The sequence below is a fragment of the Salvelinus fontinalis genome, chromosome 1, assembly GCF_029448725.1.
Source record: "Salvelinus fontinalis isolate EN_2023a chromosome 1, ASM2944872v1, whole genome shotgun sequence".
NCBI classification, from domain to species: Eukaryota; Metazoa; Chordata; class Actinopteri; order Salmoniformes; family Salmonidae; genus Salvelinus; species Salvelinus fontinalis.
In genome coordinates, this window is record NC_074665.1 from 21434507 (window position 1) to 21457470 (window position 22964).

Here is a 22964-nt window from a genome sequence, read left to right on the forward strand (position 1 = left end):
CTTGACTGGTGTCAACAGTACAGACTGGTGGTGGTGGTGTACCGCCGTCGAATCTGCAGAAACTGCATGATGTCATCACGTCAGCACCGGAGAATGCACCAGAGAATTCAGGCTGTTCTGGAGGCAAGGGGGCTGGCACTAGATTAGTGTACCTAATAAACTGGCCGGTGAGTGTATATCCTATCCTAGCTTCGAGCCGGAGACCCATTACTTTGCGTTGCAGTGCAGTCGCACAGTATTGAAAAAAGGAAGAGGACAAGGCCAATTAGACCCTGGTCTGCAATGTACTGACCTAGCTGCAGCAAATAACTCATTGGTGCCTAGAGTCTAGGTGGGACCAAATACACAGGTGACATTCAATAGCTCCTGGGGAATAGTCCTGGGGTGTTGCATTGTGTTGTGATTAATTACCGTCTCTCTGCTTTATGAAGCAGGCTGGGTGCTCATTACCCTCCTCCACAACAGTAGAATTAGCTACTTATGTGAATAGAGGCGGCGGAGGGGCGGCTAAGGCCTACCTCCTTAAGCGGAGGGGGTAATTAGAGGTCTTTGATGTTTCGGGGGGAGACCTGGCAGTGGGCGGAGTGTTGTGGTGGTGCTGATCAGGTCTGATGTGTTGAATATGAATGTGTTAGGAGACTGAGGCAGTGGGCTGAGTGTTGTGGTGGTGCTGATGATGCTGATCAGGTCTGATGTGTTGAATATGAATGTGTTAGGAGACTGAGGCAGTGGGCGGAGTGTTGTGGTGGTGCTGATGATGCTGATCAGGTCTGATGTGTTGAATATGAATGTGTTAGGAGACTGAGGCAGTGGAGCTGAGCAGATGTTCTAGGGCCTCTCCTCTCGGAGGGCAGGGCTGAGATGATGGGACTCAGGCCGTGGTCCATAGGGGAGGAGCTACACTACAGCCACACAGCTCTTTACTGTGACGTTCTCATAAGCAGGGTTGTGTCAGTTGTCGTGCTTGTGATCATCTTACCTAGATTGTGTCGTTTGTTTTTGGCGTGCTCGTGAATGTGTTTCTTGGTGAAGCAGCCGAAGAAGACGCAGGAGAGGCAGGAGTGGAGCCGGTTCAGGTGGGCGCCGCACATGTGACAGATACACGACTTGGCCTGCAGGGGGCGAGAGAGGGCCACAGGTTGACGATCACTAACAGAGAAACCAAAAGCATCGTTACCAGCTTCTTCATGAGTTTAGGATGATAAGTCAATTAGACTGGATTCAGACAGTTTATAGTGACTATGGGCAGCCATCAACAAAATGCGGAGAAAATTGACATTGTTCTTTACGATCTTTTCACCAAACAGGCTAGGTTGCACACCTGGCATCTCTGAGACGCAAAGGGATGGAGGGCTAATGATGAAACATATCCCTTTTTCATAGAGAGAGAAAGCCAGCGTGCCATTTTCAGCTGACATGTTTAGTTTCACTGTCCTTGCCTAATCTCTGCACCTTTGGCAGGGTGGAGAAGATTGACAACAGGGTTGCCAGATCAGCAGCTACCACACCTGCCAAATCTGTCTTTTCCCATACCAATGGCATCGTCAGTCTGGAGATCACGAGTCCACTAGAGGAGTACCCATATGCATGGTGGCTTCAATACAAGTGCCCCCTGTCAGTCAGCCAGGGTTTCTACACGTCATTGTCTAGACTCTAGAGCCTGCTCTTGAAATAGACCTAGAATCAGAGGTCACCAAACTTTTCTGAGCCGAGATCACTTGGAGTCAAAATGCAGGCCTAGATCTACCGCTCATATTTTTGTATAAAAAAAACTGGACTTAAAAAAAGTAAGCCTATGCAACAACCTATTTAAAAGCTGTTCTGGAGCAATGAGGTTTGTGCAGTAGGCTATATGCCCAATACATTATCACTGTCTGTTGGCTATGCTTGAATTGCCCTGCCAATGTTGTTCTTCTCAAACCATTTTGAAATTCTATTTGTAAAAACTTTACGTATATAATCAGACTGGTAATAGATCATATGTGGTATTACTTGTGAGGCCCAGCTTAAATGAGCATAAATTGAAATCATTTGTTTTCTTTATTTGACTGGACTGATGGTGTCTGCATCTGACGGTCAGTCTCAGAGGAACGAGAGCATTAGGGGGTCCACCTCTCAAAGTCAGACCGCACTTCAGCTCTCCCCCTCTGCTAATGCCCCGTACACATTGTGACATATTTCATTACGCCGTACACCATCTTCACGGAGGCTTTCCCCGCTACTGAATGGACAAATGTAGCAAAGATATTTATATTCACTAAACCAAGATAGTTCATCTGTGTCGTTTACAGTAGGAGCAAATTAACCATAGCGGGCGGAACAAGCAAGGCGGTGAACAAAGCCAAGCACAAGCTAGCGAGATCCTATTGGCGTGTTTTAGCAAGTATTTGCAGATTTTCTCTGTGAAGTGCACATACTCAATTCAACCTTGCAGTACTAAACAACGTAATAAAAAAAAAACTTTGGCAAAGTGTCAAATCTATCAAATTTTGTGCATTCGTAAACAAATTCTACACTGAACAAAAATAACACAACATACAACAATTTCAAAGACTTTACTGAGTTACAGTTCATAGAAGGAAATCAGTAAATTAATTAATTAGGCCCTAATCTATGGATTTCGCCACTGAGAATACGGATGTGTGTTTGTTGGTCACAGATAAAAAAAATAAAAAAAAGCTAGGAAAGTAGTGTGGATCAGAAAACCAGTCAGCATCTGGTGTGACCACTACTTGCCTCAAACAGCGCGACACATCTCCTTCACATAGAGTTGATCAGGTTATTGATTGTGGCCTGTGGAATGTTGTTCCACTTCTCTTCAACGGTTGTGCAAAGTTGCTGGATATTGGCGGGAACTGGAACACGCTGTCGTACATGATCCAGAGCACCCCAAACATGCACAATGGGTGACATGTCTGGTGAGTATGCAGGCCATGGAAGAACTGGGACATTGTCAGCTTCCGGGAATAGTTTACAAATGCTTGCGACATTGGGCAGTGCATTATCATTCTGAAACGAAGTGATGGTGGCAGATGAATGGCACAATAATGGGCATCAGGATCTCGCCACGGTATCTCTGCGCCATCGATAAAATGCAATTGTGTTCGCTGTCCGTAGCTTATGCCTTCCCATAACAACCCCATCGCTACCATGGGGCACTCTGTTCACAACATAAACATCAACAAACCGCTCACCCACACAATGCTGTCAACCATCTGCAGTTGAAACTGGGATTCATTTGTGAAGCGCACTCTTCTCCAATGTGCCAGTGGCCATTGAAGTTGATAATTTGCCCACTGAAGTCGGTTACGACGCCAAACTGCAGTCAGGTCAAGACCCTGGTGAGGACAACAAACACGGAGATGAGCTTCCTAGAGGCGGGTTGTGACAGTTTGTGCTGTCACAACAGCTTCATCAGTTGCCCGGGTGGCTACACGTTGTTCACGGTTGTGAGGCTGGTTGGATGTACTGCCAAAATTCTATAAAATCAATGCTGGAGGCGGCTTATGGTAGAGAAATTAACATTAAATTCTCTGGCAACAGCTCTGGTGGACATTCCTGCAGTCAGCATGTCAATTGCACGGTCCTTCAACTTGAGACATCTGTGGCATTGTGTTGTGTGACAAAACGGCACATTTTAAAGTGACCTTTTATTGTCCCCAGCACAAGATGCACCTGTCTAATGATCATTCTGTTTAATCAGCTTCTTGATATGCCACACCTGTTAGGTGGGTGGATTTTCTTGGCAAAGGAGAAATGCTCACTAACAGGGATGTAAACAAAATTGGCACAATTTGAGAAGCTTTTCGCGCATATTGAACATTTCTGGGATCTTTTATTTTAGCGCATGAAAAATGAGACCAACACTACGTTGTGTTAATTAAAATGTATTTCAGTATCGTTTTGGGAACAGGAAAATATATTGAGATCAGATGTTTCATCGATGACAAAATTAGCAGAAGTTCCATCTTCTCCCACTACCGGACTTCCTCCCACTACCATATTTGGGGGTGAGAAAATGTTCTAAAAACAGATGCTTCAGCTCGATAGCCCATATGATGTGTCTGGTTTTCCCCCAGACACGTCAGTGTTTGTAACGCAAGATGGAGGAGAGCCTGTCTTTTGTCAGAGATCGCATTTATTTTAGTAGATTGCAAAACATTCCTTTTCATTCATGACAGAAATATATTGTTTCAAGTTATAAAACATGCTTATTTTATTACTTTTTCCTCAACTTGTTTCTCTAACTTTATAGGGAGTGAAGCTAGCTTGCAGAGCAGCTAGCTAGCTAAAAGCTAGGCTTGGTTGAAGATACCGCTGTAGCTAGCGACCTCCAAGTAATAATTATCAATAACAAAAGTCATTACCATCCCAATAAACTTAAATGGGAGACAGTCAATTTGCTTTACAGCCAATGTGTAGCCTATTATTTAACATTACCATTAAAATAGCACTCACTTACAGGAATGGGTAATTGTTTACAAGTTGCTAGCTATCCCATATAAAGCCATCACCGAAAACTACAGTCATCTTCTTCTGTGGTTTGGCCACTTCCTGTTCTTTGATGGACTCTGGCTGGACTGAAGACAACGCAAAGTTTGGAAACATTCAAAGTATTTGAATTAAGTATCAACGCGGAAGCTGCAGACACGCTGATCTGAGCAATCCGACTGACTCACGGTAAGCCTATAGGTGGACTTGATTTACTCTGGGCACGATGACTATGCAGAGTTTACGCATGAATCGGCTCGAAATGGGAACACTTTGCCTACCAGGTGCAGGGCAGCTGAAATAAGTGCACCTATTGCCAAAAGCAGTAGACAGAATAGAGTAGGAATGCAAGGCTTTATCGTTGTTTATTCTAGAAATGTTTCACAATCGACTAGGAATGCCGTGGAGAACGACGAGGCGATCGACCGTTTAGTAACCACTAACCTAGATTTTTGATCCCTTTTCTTCGGGCTGCCGTTCGGGTAACCTTACTGTCACGGTTTCTCTGCTGTACCATTTTGCACCCCATTTATGCAACGAGACCATGTCGCCGCGTTCAAGCTGTCCTGCCAGGGTGTCCCTAGAAGCACGCCACCTGAGTGAGCCGAGAGATCACAGGGACATCTTCACACCTTGACTATTGCCTCAGCCTCAAAAATCACACAACACAGTTGGTGAGCTGCAGTAAAAGCACAATCAGTGTGTGTGTGAGAAAAAAACAAGAAAAAAAAACAAGACGAGAGCAGGGGGGAGAGGAGCGAAGAGGAGTGAGAGCGAGCGAAAGAGGGATGCCAAAGTCAATCCTGCCTGATCTAAGCAGAGCCTTGAGACTCAGCAGCTGATCTCCGCCAGACCAGAGAGGGAGACGGAGAGGGCGGGAGCAAAGTAGAGCGGGGGATGTAGAAAGAGAGGGCGGGAGCAAAGTAGAGCGGGGGCTGTAGAAAGAGAGGGCGGGAGCAAAGTAGAGCGGGGGGATGTAGAAAGAGGGCGGGAGCAAAGTAGAGCGGGGGATGTAGAAAGAGAGGGCGGGAGCAAAGTAGCGCGGGGATGTAGAAAGAGAGGGCGGGAGCAAAGTAGAGCGAGGGATGTAGAAAGAGAGGGAGGGAGCAAAGTAGAGCGGGATGTAGAAAGAGAGGGAGGGAGCAAAGTAGAGCGGGGGATGTAGAAAGAGAGGGCGGGAGCAAAGGGGAGCGGGGGATGTAGAAAGAGAGGGCGGGAGCAAAGGGGAGCGGGGGATGTAGAAAGAGAGGGCGGGAGCAAAGGGGAGCGGGGGCTGTAGAAAGAGAGGGCGGGAGCAAAGTAGAGCGGGGGCTGTAGAAAGAGAGGGCGGGAGCAAAGTAGAGCGGGGGCTGTAGAAAGAGAGGGCGGGAGCAAAGTAGAGCGGGGGATGTAGAAAGAGAGGGCGGGAGCAAAGTAGAGCGGGGGATGTAGAAAGAGAGGGCGGGAGCAAAGTAGAGCGGGAGATGTAGAAAGAGAGGGCGGGAGCAAAGTAGAGCGGGAGATGTAGAAAGAGAGGGCGGGAGCAAAGTAGAGCGGGGGATGTAGAAAGAGAGGGCGGAAGCAAAGTAGAGCGGGGGCTGTAGAAAGAGAGGGCGGGAGCAAAGTAGAGCGGGGGATGTAGAAAGAGAGGGCGGGAGCAAAGTAGAGCGGGGGCTGTAGAAAGAGAGGGCGGGAGCAAAGTAGAGCGGGGGCTGTAGAAAGAGAGGGCGGGAGCAAAGTAGAGCGGGGGCTGTAGAAAGAGAGGGCGGGAGCAAAGTAGAGCGGGGGCTGTAGAAAGAGAGGGCGGGAGCAAAGTAGAGCGGGGGCTGTAGAAAGAGAGGGCGGGAGCAAAGTAGAGCGGGGGCTGTAGAAAGAGAGGGCGGGAGCAAAGTAGAGCGGGGGCTGTAGAAAGAGAGGGCGGGAGCAAAGTAGAGCGGGGGCTGTAGAAAGAGAGGGCGGGAGCAAAGTAGAGCGGGGGCTGTAGAAAGAGAGGGCGGGAGCAAAGTAGAGCGGGGGCTGTAGAAAGAGAGGGCGGGAGCAAAGTAGAGCGGGGGCTGTAGAAAGAGAGGGCGGGAGCAAAGTAGAGCGGGGGCTGTAGAAAGAGAGGGCGGGAGCAAAGTAGAGCGGGGGCTGTAGAAAGAGAGGGCGGGAGCAAAGTAGAGCGGGGGCTGTAGAAAGAGAGGGCGGGAGCAAAGTAGAGCGAGGGATGTAGAAAGAGAGGGAGGGAGCAAAGTAGAGCGGGATGTAGAAAGAGAGGGAGGGAGCAAAGTAGAGCGGGGATGTAGAAAGAGAGGGTGGGAGCAAAGTAGAGCGGGGGATGTAGAAAGAGAGGGCGGGAGCAAAGGATGTAGAAAGAGAGGGAGGGAGCAAAGTAGAGCGGGGGATGTAGAAAGAGAGGGCGGGAGCAAAGGGGAGCGGGGGATGTAGAAAGAGAGGGCGGGAGCAAAGTAGAGCGGGGGATGTAGAAAGAGAGGGCGGGAGCAAAGTAGAGCGGGGGCTGTAGAAAGAGAGGGCGGGAGCAAAGTAGAGCGGGGGGATGTAGAAAGAGGGCGGGAGCAAAGTAGAGCGGGGGATGTAGAAAGAGAGGGCGGGAGCAAAGTAGCGCGGGGATGTAGAAAGAGAGGGCGGGAGCAAAGTAGAGCGAGGGATGTAGAAAGAGAGGGAGGGAGCAAAGTAGAGCGGGATGTAGAAAGAGAGGGAGGGAGCAAAGTAGAGCGGGGATGTAGAAAGAGAGGGTGGGAGCAAAGTAGAGCGGGGGATGTAGAAAGAGAGGGCGGGAGCAAAGGATGTAGAAAGAGAGGGAGGGAGCAAAGTAGAGCGGGGGATGTAGAAAGAGAGGGCGGGAGCAAAGGGGAGCGGGGGATGTAGAAAGAGAGGGCGGGAGCAAAGGGGAGCGGGGGCTGTAGAAAGAGAGGGCGGGAGCAAAGTGGAGCGGGGGCTGTAGAAAGAGAGGGCGGGAGCAAAGTAGAGCGGGGGCTGTAGAAAGAGAGGGCGGGAGCAAAGTAGAGCGGGGGCTGTAGAAAGAGAGGGCGGGAGCAAAGTAGAGCGGGGGCTGTAGAAAGAGAGGGCGGGAGCAAAGTAGAGCGGGGGCTGTAGAAAGAGAGGGCGGGAGCAAAGTAGAGCGGGGGCTGTAGAAAGAGAGGGCGGGAGCAAAGTAGAGCGGGGGCTGTAGAAAGAGAGGGCGGGAGCAAAGTAGAGCGGGGGCTGTAGAAAGAGAGGGCGGGAGCAAAGTAGAGCGGGGGCTGTAGAAAGAGAGGGCGGGAGCAAAGTAGAGCGAGGGATGTAGAAAGAGAGGGAGGGAGCAAAGTAGAGCGGGTGTAGAAAGAGAGGGAGGGAGCAAAGTAGAGCGGGGATGTAGAAAGAGAGGGTGGGAGCAAAGTAGAGCGGGGGATGTAGAAAGAGAGGGCGGGAGCAAAGGATGTAGAAAGAGAGGGAGGGAGCAAAGTAGAGCGGGGGATGTAGAAAGAGAGGGCGGGAGCAAAGGGGAGCGGGGGATGTAGAAAGAGAGGGCGGGAGCAAAGGGGAGCGGGGGATGTAGAAAGAGAGGGCGGGAGCAAAGGGGAGCGGGGGATGTAGAAAGAGAGGGCGGGAGCAAAGGGGAGCGGGGGATGTAGAAAGAGAGGGCGGGAGCAAAGTAGAGCGGGGGCTGTAGAAAGAGAGGGCGGGAGCAAAGTAGAGCGGGGGATGTAGAAAGAGAAGGCGGGAGCAAAGTAGAGCGGGGGATGTAGAAAGAGAGGGCGGGAGCAAAGTAGAGCGGGAGATGTAGAAAGAGAGGGCGGGAGCAAAGTAGAGCGGGGGATGTAGAAAGAGAGGGCGGAAGCAAAGTAGAGCGGGGGCTGTAGAAAGAGAGGGCGGGAGCAAAGTAGAGCGGGGGATGTAGAAAGAGAGGGCGGGAGCAAAGTAGAGCGGGGGCTGTAGAAAGAGAGGGCGGGAGCAAAGTAGAGCGGGGGCTGTAGAAAGAGAGGGCGGGAGCAAAGTAGAGCGGGGGATGTAGAAAGAGAGGGCGGGAGCAAAGTAGAGCGGGGGATGTAGAAAGAGAGGGCGGGAGCAAAGTAGAGCGGGGGCTGTAGAAAGAGAGGGCGGGAGCAAAGTAGAGCGGGGGCTGTAGAAAGAGAGGGCGGGAGCAAAGTAGAGCGGGGGCTGTAGAAAGAGAGGGCGGGAGCAAAGTAGAGCGGGGGCTGTAGAAAGAGAGGGCGGGAGCAAAGTAGAGCGGGGGCTGTAGAAAGAGAGGGCGGGAGCAAAGTAGAGCGGGGGCTGTAGAAAGAGAGGGCGGGAGCAAAGTAGAGCGGGGGCTGTAGAAAGAGAGGGCGGGAGCAAAGTAGAGCGGGGGCTGTAGAAAGAGAGGGCGGGAGCAAAGTAGAGCGGGGGCTGTAGAAAGAGAGGGCGGGAGCAAAGTAGAGCGGGGGCTGTAGAAAGAGAGGGCGGGAGCAAAGTAGAGCGGGGGCTGTAGAAAGAGAGGGCGGGAGCAAAGTAGAGCGAGGGATGTAGAAAGAGAGGGAGGGAGCAAAGTAGAGCGGGATGTAGAAAGAGAGGGAGGGAGCAAAGTAGAGCGGGGATGTAGAAAGAGAGGGTGGGAGCAAAGTAGAGCGGGGGATGTAGAAAGAGAGGGCGGGAGCAAAGGATGTAGAAAGAGAGGGAGGGAGCAAAGTAGAGCGGGGGATGTAGAAAGAGAGGGCGGGAGCAAAGGGGAGCGGGGGATGTAGAAAGAGAGGGCGGGAGCAAAGTAGAGCGGGGGATGTAGAAAGAGAGGGCGGGAGCAAAGTAGAGCGGGGGCTGTAGAAAGAGAGGGCGGGAGCAAAGTAGAGCGGGGGGATGTAGAAAGAGGGCGGGAGCAAAGTAGAGCGGGGGATGTAGAAAGAGAGGGCGGGAGCAAAGTAGCGCGGGGATGTAGAAAGAGAGGGCGGGAGCAAAGTAGAGCGAGGGATGTAGAAAGAGGGAGGGAGCAAAGTAGAGCGAGGGATGTAGAAAGAGAGGGAGGGAGCAAAGTAGAGCGGGATGTAGAAAGAGAGGGAGGGAGCAAAGTAGAGCGGGGATGTAGAAAGAGAGGGCGGGAGCAAAGGATGTAGAAAGAGAGGGAGGGAGCAAAGTAGAGCGGGGGATGTAGAAAGAGAGGGCGGGAGCAAAGGGGAGCGGGGGATGTAGAAAGAGAGGGCGGGAGCAAAGGGGAGCGGGGGATGTAGAAAGAGAGGGCGGGAGCAAAGGGGAGCGGGGGATGTAGAAAGAGAGGGCGGGAGCAAAGGGGAGCGGGGGATGTAGAAAGAGAGGGCGGGAGCAAAGGGGAGCGGGGGATGTAGAAAGAGAGGGCGGGAGCAAAGGGGAGCGGGGGATGTAGAAAGAGAGGGCCGGAGCAAAGGTGAGTAAAAGCAGCAAGACGTGAGAGAGAGAGAGGTAGGACACAGAGGATGTGGAATCTGCAAAATGACTGGAAGAACAATGCATTCCTCCTCATTCTTTTGTTTGAGTAATATAATCCAGCCAAAGACATAGGATCAGGTTATCTCCATAAAACAGAGGAAATACACACACCCCTAGTCTGACAGAGTACTGGGTGTTCTGCACTGCAGTACAGCTGCTCTCCCTCTCCCTCGGTCTGTCCCAGACTCACAGCTTGCCCTCACACATCCTTTGAGATTTCTCCTCCACTGTTCACTCCCCCTCTTCTTTCTTCCTTTCCGTCTGTTCCTCTCATCGTGCTCTTCACTTCAGCCATCTGCATTCCCCATCCTCTGTCCCTCTACCATGTTCTCTTTTCTTGGGCTCCCGAGTGGCGCAGCAGTCTAAGGCACTGCATCTCAGTGCTTGAGGCGTCACAACAGACACCCTGGTTCGAATCCAGGCTGTATCACAACCAGCCGTGATTGGGAGTCCATTAGGGCGGCGCACAATTGGTACAGCATCGTCCGGGTTTGGCCGGTGTAGGCCGTCATTGTGAATAAGAATATGTTCTTAACTGACTTGCCTAGTTAAAAAGGTTAAATAAAAATGTCAAATAAATATTCACACACTCTTCTTCAGGAGAGAAATGCTGGTTAAAATGGCATGAGGAAGTCGTTAACTGCCTCTACATTTCTAATGGTTGGATTTTGGTTACTTTGAAGCAAGTTAAGACATTTCTCACTATTTGAAGTAAAACGTTCAGGTTTTAAACTATACACCCTCAAGGTCACATGGTAAATTGGTGGCTGATAGCTTTCCTACCGTTGACTATAGCCTACGCACTCCAATGGCAGGCACGCTTTAAATACCAGTTGAGACTGAGAGGAGATTTTTTTTATTTTTTTATCACCCTTCTTAAAAATCATGGCCATCAAAACAGCTAACAATTCTAAATGCAACCGTGTGCTCATTCTTGCACAATGACCGGGCTTATAAAAGCACGTTTCACTTCCAGTACCAGCTTTATGAGGACCTGCTCTCGCACCGTCTGACAGGTGATGGGCCATTCCGCCCCTCAAAACAGGTTCTCTGTATGCTGTGCGATAAATAAGTAGCACGACGAATAACGAGTACACACGTTATGCAAACTAACTACATAAAGCTAAAATGAACCTAGCCCGATAAACATGACCAGTCAAACGTATTTTAGGCAGTTATGATCTCTAACACAGACCCATAGAGATGTATAGAGGACACACTTGCCACTACACAGGAAAGCTCTATGGGCTTTGCTATCACAGAAGTGATCAATGGCAAAGATCAGTGGTGTGCCCTCTATACATTTTTATGGACAGCAGCTGTCATGGCATTTCTCTGCTAGCTCGAAAACTGAGGAAACCGGATCACGGGAAACACTCACCCGGTAGAGATAGGATTCTGAAAGTAACGCACGCATTGTTTGACAAAGCAACTGTAATATTAACCTATTTGAAAAAGAAAAGTGTACCACAATCAGCATTTTTCAACTGGTCGTTCAGCGCAGTAGCGTTTCCGTCGATTTTCAAAGTTGCACACCGTACTGAACACAAACCCAGAGTATGGCAATATTGTCAACATCCTTTTCTGTTGGTGTTAATAAGGAGGCGTATCCATCGCAGCGGTGCCCCCTGACCAGATCATCTAATAAAGACAGAGCAGTGTCCATGAACAAGACTGCTGCTGGCTCGCTATACACTGATTCATCACACACACACACGATACAAACCCATTCATGATGAAGCTTTTTAGTTGAACACACACACACACACGATACAAACCCATTCATGCTGAAGCTTTTTAGTTTAACACACACACACACACACACACACACACACACCTAGAACCTGAGGGTGACTGTGGAAGAGGGTGACTGTGGAAGTGGAACTGGACAAGAGTGAGTGGCCTAAGAATGTTGATTGGTCTTCTTCCGGGATGACATCAGACTTTGCCTTGGCCAGAGTGAGAGAAGGGCTGCTGTGTTGGCGATGGAGCATGATGCAGTGAGGGGGAAAGGGGGCTAGTCAGAGGAAGTGCGACAGCGCCAACTACACAAACAGGAGAGGCGAGCAGCAGGCCGATGGAGAGATCCTCAGTGTACTGACCAACAAAGACAGCCACTTACTTTCCTGCTCCGACCGAGAGACAGACAGGGTGAAAACTGGGCTAGAACATCTTACACATAACTGACGGCTAGGGCCACCATAACCTGAATCCATTGTGACTGGTTGGGTATATGGAATGGAAGGCATACTGCTGCAGAGGGATAATGTGAAAAATGGAGGTTGAATTGGAGAGAAGAGAAAGAGAGAGGGACCTAGAGGGAGAAAGAGGGGGAGGACGTGGCAGCAGAGGATGAATAGTGACAGTTCAAACGCATGCAGATGAGGCGAGCTAGCTGCTGTGAGCCAGCATGGCTGTGAAGTGCAAGGCATCATGGGATAGAAAGCAATAAGATACATGGAGTTGAGAGAACATGGGAGAGACCCTTGGAAGCCAAAGGCCATGCAGCATAGTTGATGGTTTGCGCTTGAAAATTTGCTAACCCTCAGTTCCTTCTCTCAAGAAACGTAACTGAGACGAGTCCATGTTCACAACAGCATCCCTAATCCATGTTCATCTGAAATCTAAAGTAAACAAAAATGGAATATCTACTCTTTGGCTATAGCTCAGAGGTAGTATACAGAACAAAAATGATGAATGCAACATGTAAAATGTTGGTCCCATGTTTCATGAGCTGAAATGAAAGATTCCAGAAATGTTCCATTCACACAAAAACCTTATTTCTCCCAAATGTTGTGCACAAATGTATTTACATCCCTGTCAGTGAGCATTTCTCCCCTGCCAAGATAATCCATCCACCTGACAATATTTGTCTATGGAGATTGCGTGGCTGGGTGCTCGATTTTATACACCTGTCAGAAACAGGTGTGGCTGAAATAGCCAAATCTACTAATTTGAAGGGGTTTCCACATACCTTTGTATATACAGTGCACTTGGAAAGTAATGACTCATTCACTTTGTTACAGCCTTATTCTAAAATGGATTATATTGTCCCCCCCAATCAATCTACACACAATACCACATCATGAGAAAGCAAAAACAGGTTTGAGAAATGTGTAAAAAACTGAAATATCACATTTACATAAGTATTCAGACACGTTACTCAGTACTCGATATTTTTTTAGGTATGACACTACAAGCTTGCACACCTGTATTTGGGGAGTTTCTCCCATTATTCTCTGCAGATCCTCTCAGGCTCTGTCAGGTTGGATGGGAGCGTCACTGCACAACTATTTTCAGGTCTCTCCAAAGATGTTCGATCAGGTTCAAGTCCTGGCTGTGCCACTCAAGGACATTCAGAGACTTGTCCCAAAGCCACTCCTGCGTTGTCTAGGCTATGTGCTTAGCAATGTCGTGTGGGAAGGTGAACCATCGCCCCAGCCTGAGGTCCTGAGCAGGTTTTCATCAAGGATCTCTATACTTTGCGCTGTTCATCGTTCCCTCAAATCCTGACTAGTCTCAAAGTCCCTGCCGCTGAAAAACATCCCTACAGCATAATGCTGTCACTACAATGCTTCACCGTAGGGATGGTGCCAAGGCGTCCTCCAAATGTGACGCTTGTCATTCAGGCCAAAGAGTTCAATCTTGGTTTCATCAGACCAGAAAATCTTGTTTCTTATGGTTGAGTCTTCAGGTGGCTTTTGGAAAACTCCAAGCAGGCTGCTTTAAAAATGAGGAGTGGCTTCGATCACCAGGCAATCAGACTGAACAGCCATCACTAGCCAGCTACCTGCCCGGTACTCTGCCCTGCACCTTGACACTAATGCTCCATGTACAGTGCATTAGAAAGTTCAGACCCCTTGACTTTCTGCACATTTTGTTACAGCCTTATTCTAAAATAGATTAAATTAGTTTCCACCCCTCATCCATCTACACGAAATACCTCAATGATAGTGAAAACAGTTTCCGCAAATGTTGTACATTTATTTAAAAAAACAAACAGAAATACCTTATTTACAGAAGTTCAGACCCTTTGCTATGAGACATGAAATAGAGCTCAGGTACATCCTGTTTCCATTGATCATCCTTGAGATGTTTCTACAACTTGAAGTCCACCCGTTATTGTGTGTAGATTGATGAGAAAATCAACTATTTAATACATTTTAGAATAAGGCTGTAACGTAACAAAATGTGGAAAAGGGTACTCTGAATACAATGTATCACTTGAGGTACTATTTATATTACTGTCTGGACATCAGTCATTCTAATATACCTACTACTGTACATACTTTATTGTCCAAATTATATGCTACACACACACATTTACATTCTGGAATCTGACATGGGACTCATTCTGACATTTGTTTAAATGTTTTTATTATTTGTGTTGTATTTGCTAGACATTCTACTGCACTGTTGGACCTAGTCTGCAAATCTGTGTACGTGACAAATAAACTTAGATTTGAACGTTTCAGTAGAGAAATAGTTAGGTGGGAGGGACACATGGCCGAACGAAGGTTATGATTTTGACCATAGGTATTAGGCGCTAGGCTTTCCTCAACAATCAGATCACTCAAAAGACCCATCTGCCAGACGATTTCATGAGAGCGAAATTCAAAGTTAATGGGGCATAGAGTGGCTGGTCAAAGGCGGTGATGAAGACAGCACACGGTGCGTTCAAAACAACTGCTTCAATGGAGCAGCCGTCATCGGCTTTAGGAGGTGGGCACTGCCAGTATCATAAGAGAATGACTAGGTTGAGGCATGGAACAGGTTTGATAGTGATACAGGGAGGTAATACCTGCAGTTATTTTAATACCTTTCTGTTTCAAAGGGTTTCGCTACGATGTGCCTTAGCGAACACGACCTGGGTGGCATGTCACCTCCTCTCTGTGGGTCTGTTCCTCTCAGGACAGAAATGAGGCGTTTAAAACAGACTGATGATACAATCAACTGCTCATTAGGAGGTCCAGCCCAGATGGTCGATCCGTTTGTTTTCTCCTCATCCCTGCATCACTCACTCCACTTACCCTAATTGAGGTATCCATGGAGCAGGGGCGACTGTGTGTGTGTTGGGGGGGGGGGGGGGGGGGTATGAAAGGAGAGCTGAAGGAGAAAGAAAGAGGTAGAGAAAGAACTTGACAGAAAGAGGGGGGTAAAAATATATAGATATTCATCAGTGTGTCACTGCCATTCCACAACCCCAGGTCGCCGCGTCAGCCCTGATTAAACATAACAAGCCTGGTCAGTGACAGCTCTGAACACAGGTCTCCCCATAACACACCACCACCCAGTGGACAGGTGGGTTTAGATTACCATTCCACATATGGTTAAATATAGATTCCCAGCCTAACGCAAGATGGGGTGGCGTGGAGTCAAACAACTAGAAAGCAGGGATGCTAACTGGCGAGGGCCCAAAAAGGTGATGTTTAGCACAGATAGACACAAAAATAAAATATGGTTGGTAAACTACAAGACAATTGGCCTATTATCAGAGTGGGGTTGTCACAATACCAACATTTTACTAACAACGTGATATCAGCCCAAATATCACAGTTTGCCCTGCCCCAGATGCCCGTTTACCATACGTTCTGTACAAAAATCTTCCCCTGATATTCACACATGTCCTTAATACAACACACAGAATTTTACTTCACATTTTCTCTGTATAATAGAAAAGCCTATTGCTGAAAATAGCTGATTTACTCATATCCAAAGGCCTACCTGTGATTGGGCAGGAGGAATGTAGTAAGGAATATAAATGCATAAATCAGCTACATTTTCAATGTGGCAGGGGAAAACAATATGAAACCATCTTTAGCCTACTCTTCAGACAACTTTACACAGCCTACAATCTCTCACTCGCTTTCTCCCTCACACACAGCACTCATTCTCATTCGCACACACCAAAAGTTAGGCACAAAACAATTTCACACCAGAACTAAAGATTGATTTGACTCAGATTTATCTTTGAAATACATTAGGCATATGTATCCTACCTTTGAAGCAGTATCCGAGTAGGTTATCTATCCCTTTTTCTGTGCCATCCAAATGTGTGCATAGCCAAGGTCCCATGGGGTTAGCTTGCTAGCCAAGTAACATGACTAAACAAGATTGTTATCAAACCAACAATTTGCAGCCTGCGAGTTAAAAAAAGCAAAACAAAAAAACACCCCCGACATGGTTTATAAAATTACATAAAACGTACAGCAATTCGCAGTACAACGGAGAGAAGGTAGCTCCACTAGAGAAACTTACGGTTATCGGGGATGTTAAAGGGCCACGGATGACTCACTGTGCCCTCTTTTTCATCTATGGCAGCGGCACTCAGAGGCAGCGGCACTCAGAGGCAGCGTGACAGCAAAGTCAGACTGGTCTGCTTGTTCTTACAGGAGATACGTATCCACTGGGCTCACGCTGCAAGCCGCTCCAACCCCATCCCCGTCTGCACACTCTAGCTCGCCATCACGGCTAAGTAACATATTAAAACTGATGGAGATGTGCAGAAAGAACGGATGGAGAGAAGCAGCCGAGTAGGCTATATGGCTGGTTAGGGGGGTGTAGCAGACTGCTCACAGCTGTCACACATGGTATTGGTTGAAGCACTCATTCTGATATAGAATATCTGAGTTCAGCGAGTGTCATTTGTAGGATGCATGCATTCTGTGCTCAGTCATTAACTTCGATATGAGAAACATACACCATAGTTTAGTGATCTGATAGGGAGAAGATCTGTTTGTGCCTCGAACAGTTAAGACAATTTAGTTTTTTCCCCCCTGGGACAAGCCACAAAGCACATTCCACCAAATAGTATCACAGTATTTTTGTATATATATATTTTTAAATACATCTCTGGTAAAAAGATGGAGTTGACGTCCGTTCCCGTTCTCTTGCCTATGAGGACGAATGTTTTTAGATAGTGAGATGGTTACCATTTACCTTACCAATACTGGCTACAGTGTGTGTGTTGCGGTTAGCAAGCTGAAGGCTCTGAGATGAAACAGTTACAATGTTGAAACCATTTGGAAGGAAGCTACACTGTACACATGATACCAATAAACCCTTGAACCCACAGAGAGAGAGGCCTAAGGGGGGAAACAGACAGGGATTCTAGCTTCATTACCTCAAATATTTTCCATTGTGCTCGCGCCTACATTTTTCAACTTAGGCTTACACGTGCTCCTTGTAAAAAAAAAAGTTCAGCATAGAGCCCCACACCCCTGCTGCATCTACATCGCAGCCCTGAACAGACAATAGTGTTACATGAGGACTAAGGTATGCAAACTCCTGGGGTTAGTCCAACCACACACACATGATATCTGGATTGGGTCAAAAGAATAGACATTGCTGGCTTACTGCTTGTGTGAATCCTTCACTGCAACCTCTCAGTATCACATGATGAACTCGGGCAAAACGCTTAGTTGGTTTAAGACGGTCTAACCTTTGAAAATGTGTTAACGGAGACGGTAGGCGATGCACTGCCTACCAACACAGTGACACCAACAAGTGGAGGCTCTAGTCTAGCTAAAACGACAGCAGTTATATGACGCATTGTGTGGACACAGACTGTACTGCATGATAATTCTAATGCAGACTAGCTGAATATGCTTTGAGACTATGGTCTCCCAAAGCTGTCTGAAAATAAATTGGTGAAAATTATTTGGTGATTCTCTCCTACTGTGTGTTAATACGCACTGCCTGTAGCCAATGGACGCATCGGTTAAATTATCATGATATGGACATACACGCCTATAATATTTTTTTACAATAGTTAACTACGTGAGTTATATAATATCCCCAGACCCGACTGTACTTGGCTCATACGATAATCGTATTTTGTCTGTCTGTACCGTTGCGCGGGGGCGGACGGTGATGAGCGCAGATGGCACACGGAAAAGTAGATCTAACAAAGGAATTGTACACTTGGACGAAATAACCCAAGTACTATGTTCATGTTATTCAAGAAGCATGCAGATTGCTATGATGTACTTATTTTCTGTGTAGCCTACGAGATCGTTTCCAGACAGACAAGCAATTTAGCTAGCTGGGGATGCAAGCACCGTAAACAGAGTAGGGAGTGCTTACAGGCGCGCGCACACATGATTGTGTGATGTATGAGACGTGGGAGGTTAGGTAGTATCTTAAAGGTCTCACACACACCCCCCTCAGTGTCAATCCTGTCCAAAACTGCACCCGCCCGTTAGTAAACGTACAACTGCCCAAGCCGAGAGAAACAGACATGCCTGAAAATGTGCACTGTAGCTGGTTAACGTTACCTAGCCAACGTTCGACAAGTGTTATAGTGGTAACCCGTAGTAAATATCGCTAGTCAGTCAATTAGCTATCGTGAACGTTAGGTCTAACCAGGGTCTGTCACACACTTGTATGAGCTGCCTCTTCCTGTGTGACTTGGTACTTAGACATAGTGATGTGCGACAGCTAGCCTGTGAGACGTCGAGGGCAGTGCTCTTGAGAAGCGGTCTGTTGCTGCATGTTCTGAGTTAGTCAGCTAACGTTTAACATTTTTACCTTGCGTTTCCTGGTTTCGGCAGATCCACTCCACACAAAGCATTGGTAAATAACCCGTAGATTCTGTTTCCAGTTATCCACTTTGAAACCGTTCACATGGGGGCACCCGGCTGGACTCATGACAGAAACAACATTCGTTTTGCGTATTTTTAGCGATGAAACGTGCACCGTCCTTGTCCTACTACATATAACTCAAGTCTGTAGAGTTACTGTAGTTAGCTAGCTACGTTGGATAGCTGGCTGGTTAGCTACCGATTGTTCCGATTCGGCTAGCTTGAGAGTTAGCTAGCCACGGCTAAACCAGAGGAAAATGCAGTACACATCAATGCAATCCTTGAGTAATCCCATTTCCGAATGTTAACATTTCTTCTGCAATTAAATCCAACATTGGGTCGTATTTCTCGTTGTCTCCACTTCGGTAAATTGTTAGTCCCAGTTGTTTTAATGGTCGGCAATGGAATTTCAACAGAACACCGCGAGCATTGCGGCAAGCCCCACCTCATTCATACCTCTATTGACCAATGGAAAGGAGGTACCTGGTTTTGATTGAGAGGATTATATTACAATGGCACGGGTTGCACACAGCGGAACCGTACGACCTACTCAAATCGAACAGTAATTTGCGCCGCTCGGTCATGTAGTCAACATTATGTCTCGTTATCTTTTCCATTAAATATATGTTAGAATTTTCAAACTCGTTTTCATTGGGAAGGCAGATACAGCGTTTCTATGAAAAGCAACCACTTAGGCAGGTGAAAACACTGAATCATACTCTGCTCCGCGTGCTTAACCGAAGAGCAGAGTTTGAGCCAACTTCGCCGTCGGTCAAAACGGGGCAGCCGTCTCGTGACCGTGAGAAAGCCAAGTTCCAAAATAAATGCAAATCACTTTTCACCCAGTAAATGGGCGCCCGGTGCAGCTTAATCGACTCTCCTCCTTGGTGTGTCCCTATTATGTCTTGCCCCTATGCGGAAACTGATTGGCTCAATTTTTTATTACAAACCATATCCGCCCGTCAAGCGATTCCCACTGGCTACATAAAATCACTGGTGGCACATACATTAAATACAATACATCACACTGACTGTACCAAAGATGCTTTAACTATCCCTTTTAATTGTGACTGTAAAATATACAGTTCCATCTTTAACGCATTCACGTCCAGAACACATGTTTGGTGTAAAGGCATGACATTGGGTTGTCAACATACTGTGCATTCGGAAAGTATTCAGACCCCTTGACATTTTCCACATTTATTTCTAAAATCAATTACACAGTTTCTCACCAATCTACACAAAATACCTCATAATGACAAAGCAAAAACATTTAAGAAATGTCGCACATTTATATAAGTATTCATACCTTTTACTCAGTACTTTGCTTTAGCACCTTTGGCAGCAATTACAGCCTCAAGTCTTTTTAGGTATGACGCTACAAGCTTGGCACACCTGTATTTGGGGAGTTTCTCCCATTCTTCTCTGCAGATCGTCTCAAGCTCTGTCAGGTTGGACGGGGAGTGTCACTGCACAGCTTTTTTCAGGTCTCTCCAGGGATGTTCAATTGGGTTCAAGTACAGACTCTGGCTGGGACACAAGGACATTCAGAGACTTGTCCCAAAGCCACTCCTGGAGTTGTCTAAGCTGTCTGCTTAGGGTTGTTGTCCTGTTGGAAGGTGAACCTTTGCCCCAGTCAGAGGTCCTGAGTGCTCTGGAGTAGGTTTTCATTAAGGATCCATCTGTACTTTGCTCCGTTCATCTTTCCCTCGATCCTGACTAGTCTCCCAGTCCCTGCCGCTGAAAAAAAAATCCTGACAACATAATGTTGCTACCACCATGCTTCACCGTAGGGATGGTGCCAGGTTTCCTCCAGACGTGACGCTTGGCATTCAAGCCAAAGAGTTAAATCTTGGTTTCCTCAGACCAGAGAATCTTGTTTCTCATGGTCAGAGAGCCTTTAGGCAAACTCCAAACGGGCTGTCATGTGCCTTTTACTGAGGAGTGGCTTCTGTATGGCCTGATTGGTGGTGCTGCAGACATGGTTGTCCTTCTGGAAGGTTCTTCCAATGCCACAGAGGAACTCTGGAGCGCTGTCAGAGTGACCATCGAGTTCTTGGTCAACTCCCTGACCAAGGCCCCCCATCTCCCCCAATTGCTCAGTTTGGCTGAGCGGCCAGCTCTAGGAAGAGTCTTGTTGGTTCCAAACTTCTTCCATTTAAGAATGATGGAGGCCACTGTGTTCTTGGGGACCTTCAATGCTGCAGAAATGTTTTGGTACCCTTCCCCAGATCTGTGCCTCACCACAGCTCAACGGACAATTCCTTCAACCTAATGGCTTGGTTTTTGCTCTGACAACTGTGGTACTTTATATAGACAGGTGTGCGCCTTTCCAAATCACATCCGATCAATTGAATTTAGCACAGTGGACTCCAATCAAGTTGTAGAAACATCAAGGATAATCAATGGAAACAGGATGCACCTGAGCTCAATTTCGAGTCTCATAGCAAAGGGTCTGCATACTTAAGTAAATAAGGTATGTATTTTTATATAAATTAGCAAACATTTCTAAAAACCAGTTTTTGCTTTGTCATTATGGGATAGTGTGTAGATTTGAGGACATATTTTTTTTTTTTTGCATTTTAGAATAAGGCTGTAACGTAACTACAATGTGGAAAAAGGAAGGGGTCTGAATCCTTCCCGAAGGCACTGTAGTTAGTAGTGTCCAGACAGGCCACATTGGCCAAATGTTACAATTATCATAATCTATCATACTTCCAATGTCAAAGTTGGACTTGAGAAAACATTTAAAAATATATATATACAAATTTAAAAAACTTCAGCATGTGTATTTTGAAATATATTTGACTTAAATTGTTTAAAAGCAACCACTATTTTTATTTGACCCGTTCTAAGCCCAATGCCAAATATATGATTCAAAAGGTAAAAATATATGAACAGTTATTGCATGTGATTTGTAGCGAATATTGACTTAAGTAACCTGTGCTGTCTGCGGTGGATGTTTTTGGTTGTATCAAAACACCAAGTCGCCAGACAGACAGGACCCTATCATGGCTGTTTATGTTAAATATTATGTAGAGTACTGTGCACGACATCACCATGGAGAGGAAGAGATAGGAGGAGCAAGAACTCTAAAGATGGATGGAGAGAATGTAAGGGGTGAGAGACACCCCTCGGGAGGGAGCACAGTTCCAAACCTGAATTAGCCTTGGAGATGAACAGATCACACAGAGAGGAGCAAAAGGATAGACGAGATGATTCTCCTTCACTTCATTTCAGGATTAGTTCTATACAGTGTATCAGCAATGATGGTGCTGAAGAATGGAAATATTGTTCATTCTACAGGTAATAGACTTGCTAGGCTAAGAGTTCTCATTTTCTCAATCCCCACTCTTTATTTGGCCCCTATTGGAATGTATTAGGCTCCTTATGTAAATCATTAAAAAGGGTCATACAAGGGAATTTAGGTTTAAGCACCTTCTCTTCCTTTACTGACCTTAATGAGTATTGCCTCCACCCACTTGAAGTAATCGGTTGCTGTCAGACACCAGCTGTTGCCATTCCTGGATTTCATGAAGGGTCCGATGAGGTCCACCCCTAACATTTGAAGTGGTAAAGAGTAGATTACTTTATTCTTACCCGTATCATATAGTATACAATTTCATATGTGTAAGAATAGTTACACAACGTGCAATACTAAAAACTACTAAAGTGATGGAATAATAATGACAAATGGCAACAATATACTCATAGAAAACAAAGTGAGAATTCAAGTATACACACAGAACTTCAAGTAGCATACATGTCATTTTAGAAACACCAAAATAAAGAATAAAGCAGTGTTAAAGTTGGTCCCCCTTTGCTGCTATAACAGCCTCCACAGGGCACTGATGTTGGTCGATTAGGCCTGGCTCGCAGTCGGTGTTCCAATTCATCCCAAAGGTGTTCGATGGGGTTGAGGTCAGGGCTCTGTGCAGGCCAGTCAAGTTCTTCCACACCAATCTCGACAAACCATTTCTGTATGGACCTCGCTTTGTGCACGGGGGCATTGTCATGGTTAAACAGGAAATGGCCTTCACTAAACTGTTGCCACAAAGTTGGAAGCACAGAATTGTCTAGAATATCATTGTATGCTGTAGCATTAAGATTTTTCTTCACTGGAACTAAGGGGCCTAGCCCGAACCATGAAAATCAGCCCCAGACCATTATTCCTCCTCCACCAACCTTTACAGTTGGCACTATGCATTCAGGCAGGTAGCATTCTCTTGGCATCCGCCAAACCCAGATTCGTCCATCGGACTGCCAAATGGTGAAGCGTGATTCATCACTCCAGAGATCGCATTTCCACTGCTCAAAAGTCCAATTGTGGCAAGCTTTACACCACTCCAGCCAACGCTTGGCATGGTGATCTTAGGCTCGTATGCAGCTGCTCGGCCATGGAAACCCATTTCATGAAGCTCCCGACGAACAGTTCTTGTGCTGACGTTGCTTCCAGAGGCCATTTGGAACTTGGTAGTGAGTGTTTGGCACAGAGGA

The 22964-nt window shown here is 46.9% G+C and overlaps 1 protein-coding gene across 6 annotated transcripts in view; it reads right to left on the reverse strand.

Annotated features, from left to right (window-relative positions):
• usp22 (ubiquitin specific peptidase 22) overlaps nt 1-18919 on the reverse strand; it is a 35977-nt gene extending 17058 nt beyond the window's left edge. Inside the window, exons 1-2 of one of the 6 annotated variants that reach the window (XM_055902664.1) lie at nt 18415-18919; nt 980-1112 (exon numbers count right to left, since the gene is read on the reverse strand). In XM_055902664.1, the coding sequence (XP_055758639.1) occupies nt 980-1112; nt 18415-18534 (253 nt within the window). In that variant the 5' untranslated portion in view covers nt 18535-18919. Of the gene's footprint in view, nt 1-979; nt 1113-4935; nt 5346-15884; nt 16104-16143; nt 16233-17241; nt 17393-18414 lie in introns of those variants that run through there. The other 5 variants (XM_055902905.1, XM_055902757.1, XM_055902914.1 and 2 more) reach the window with 5 other exon arrangements.
• Between the last annotated feature and the right edge of the window lie 4045 nt (nt 18920-22964).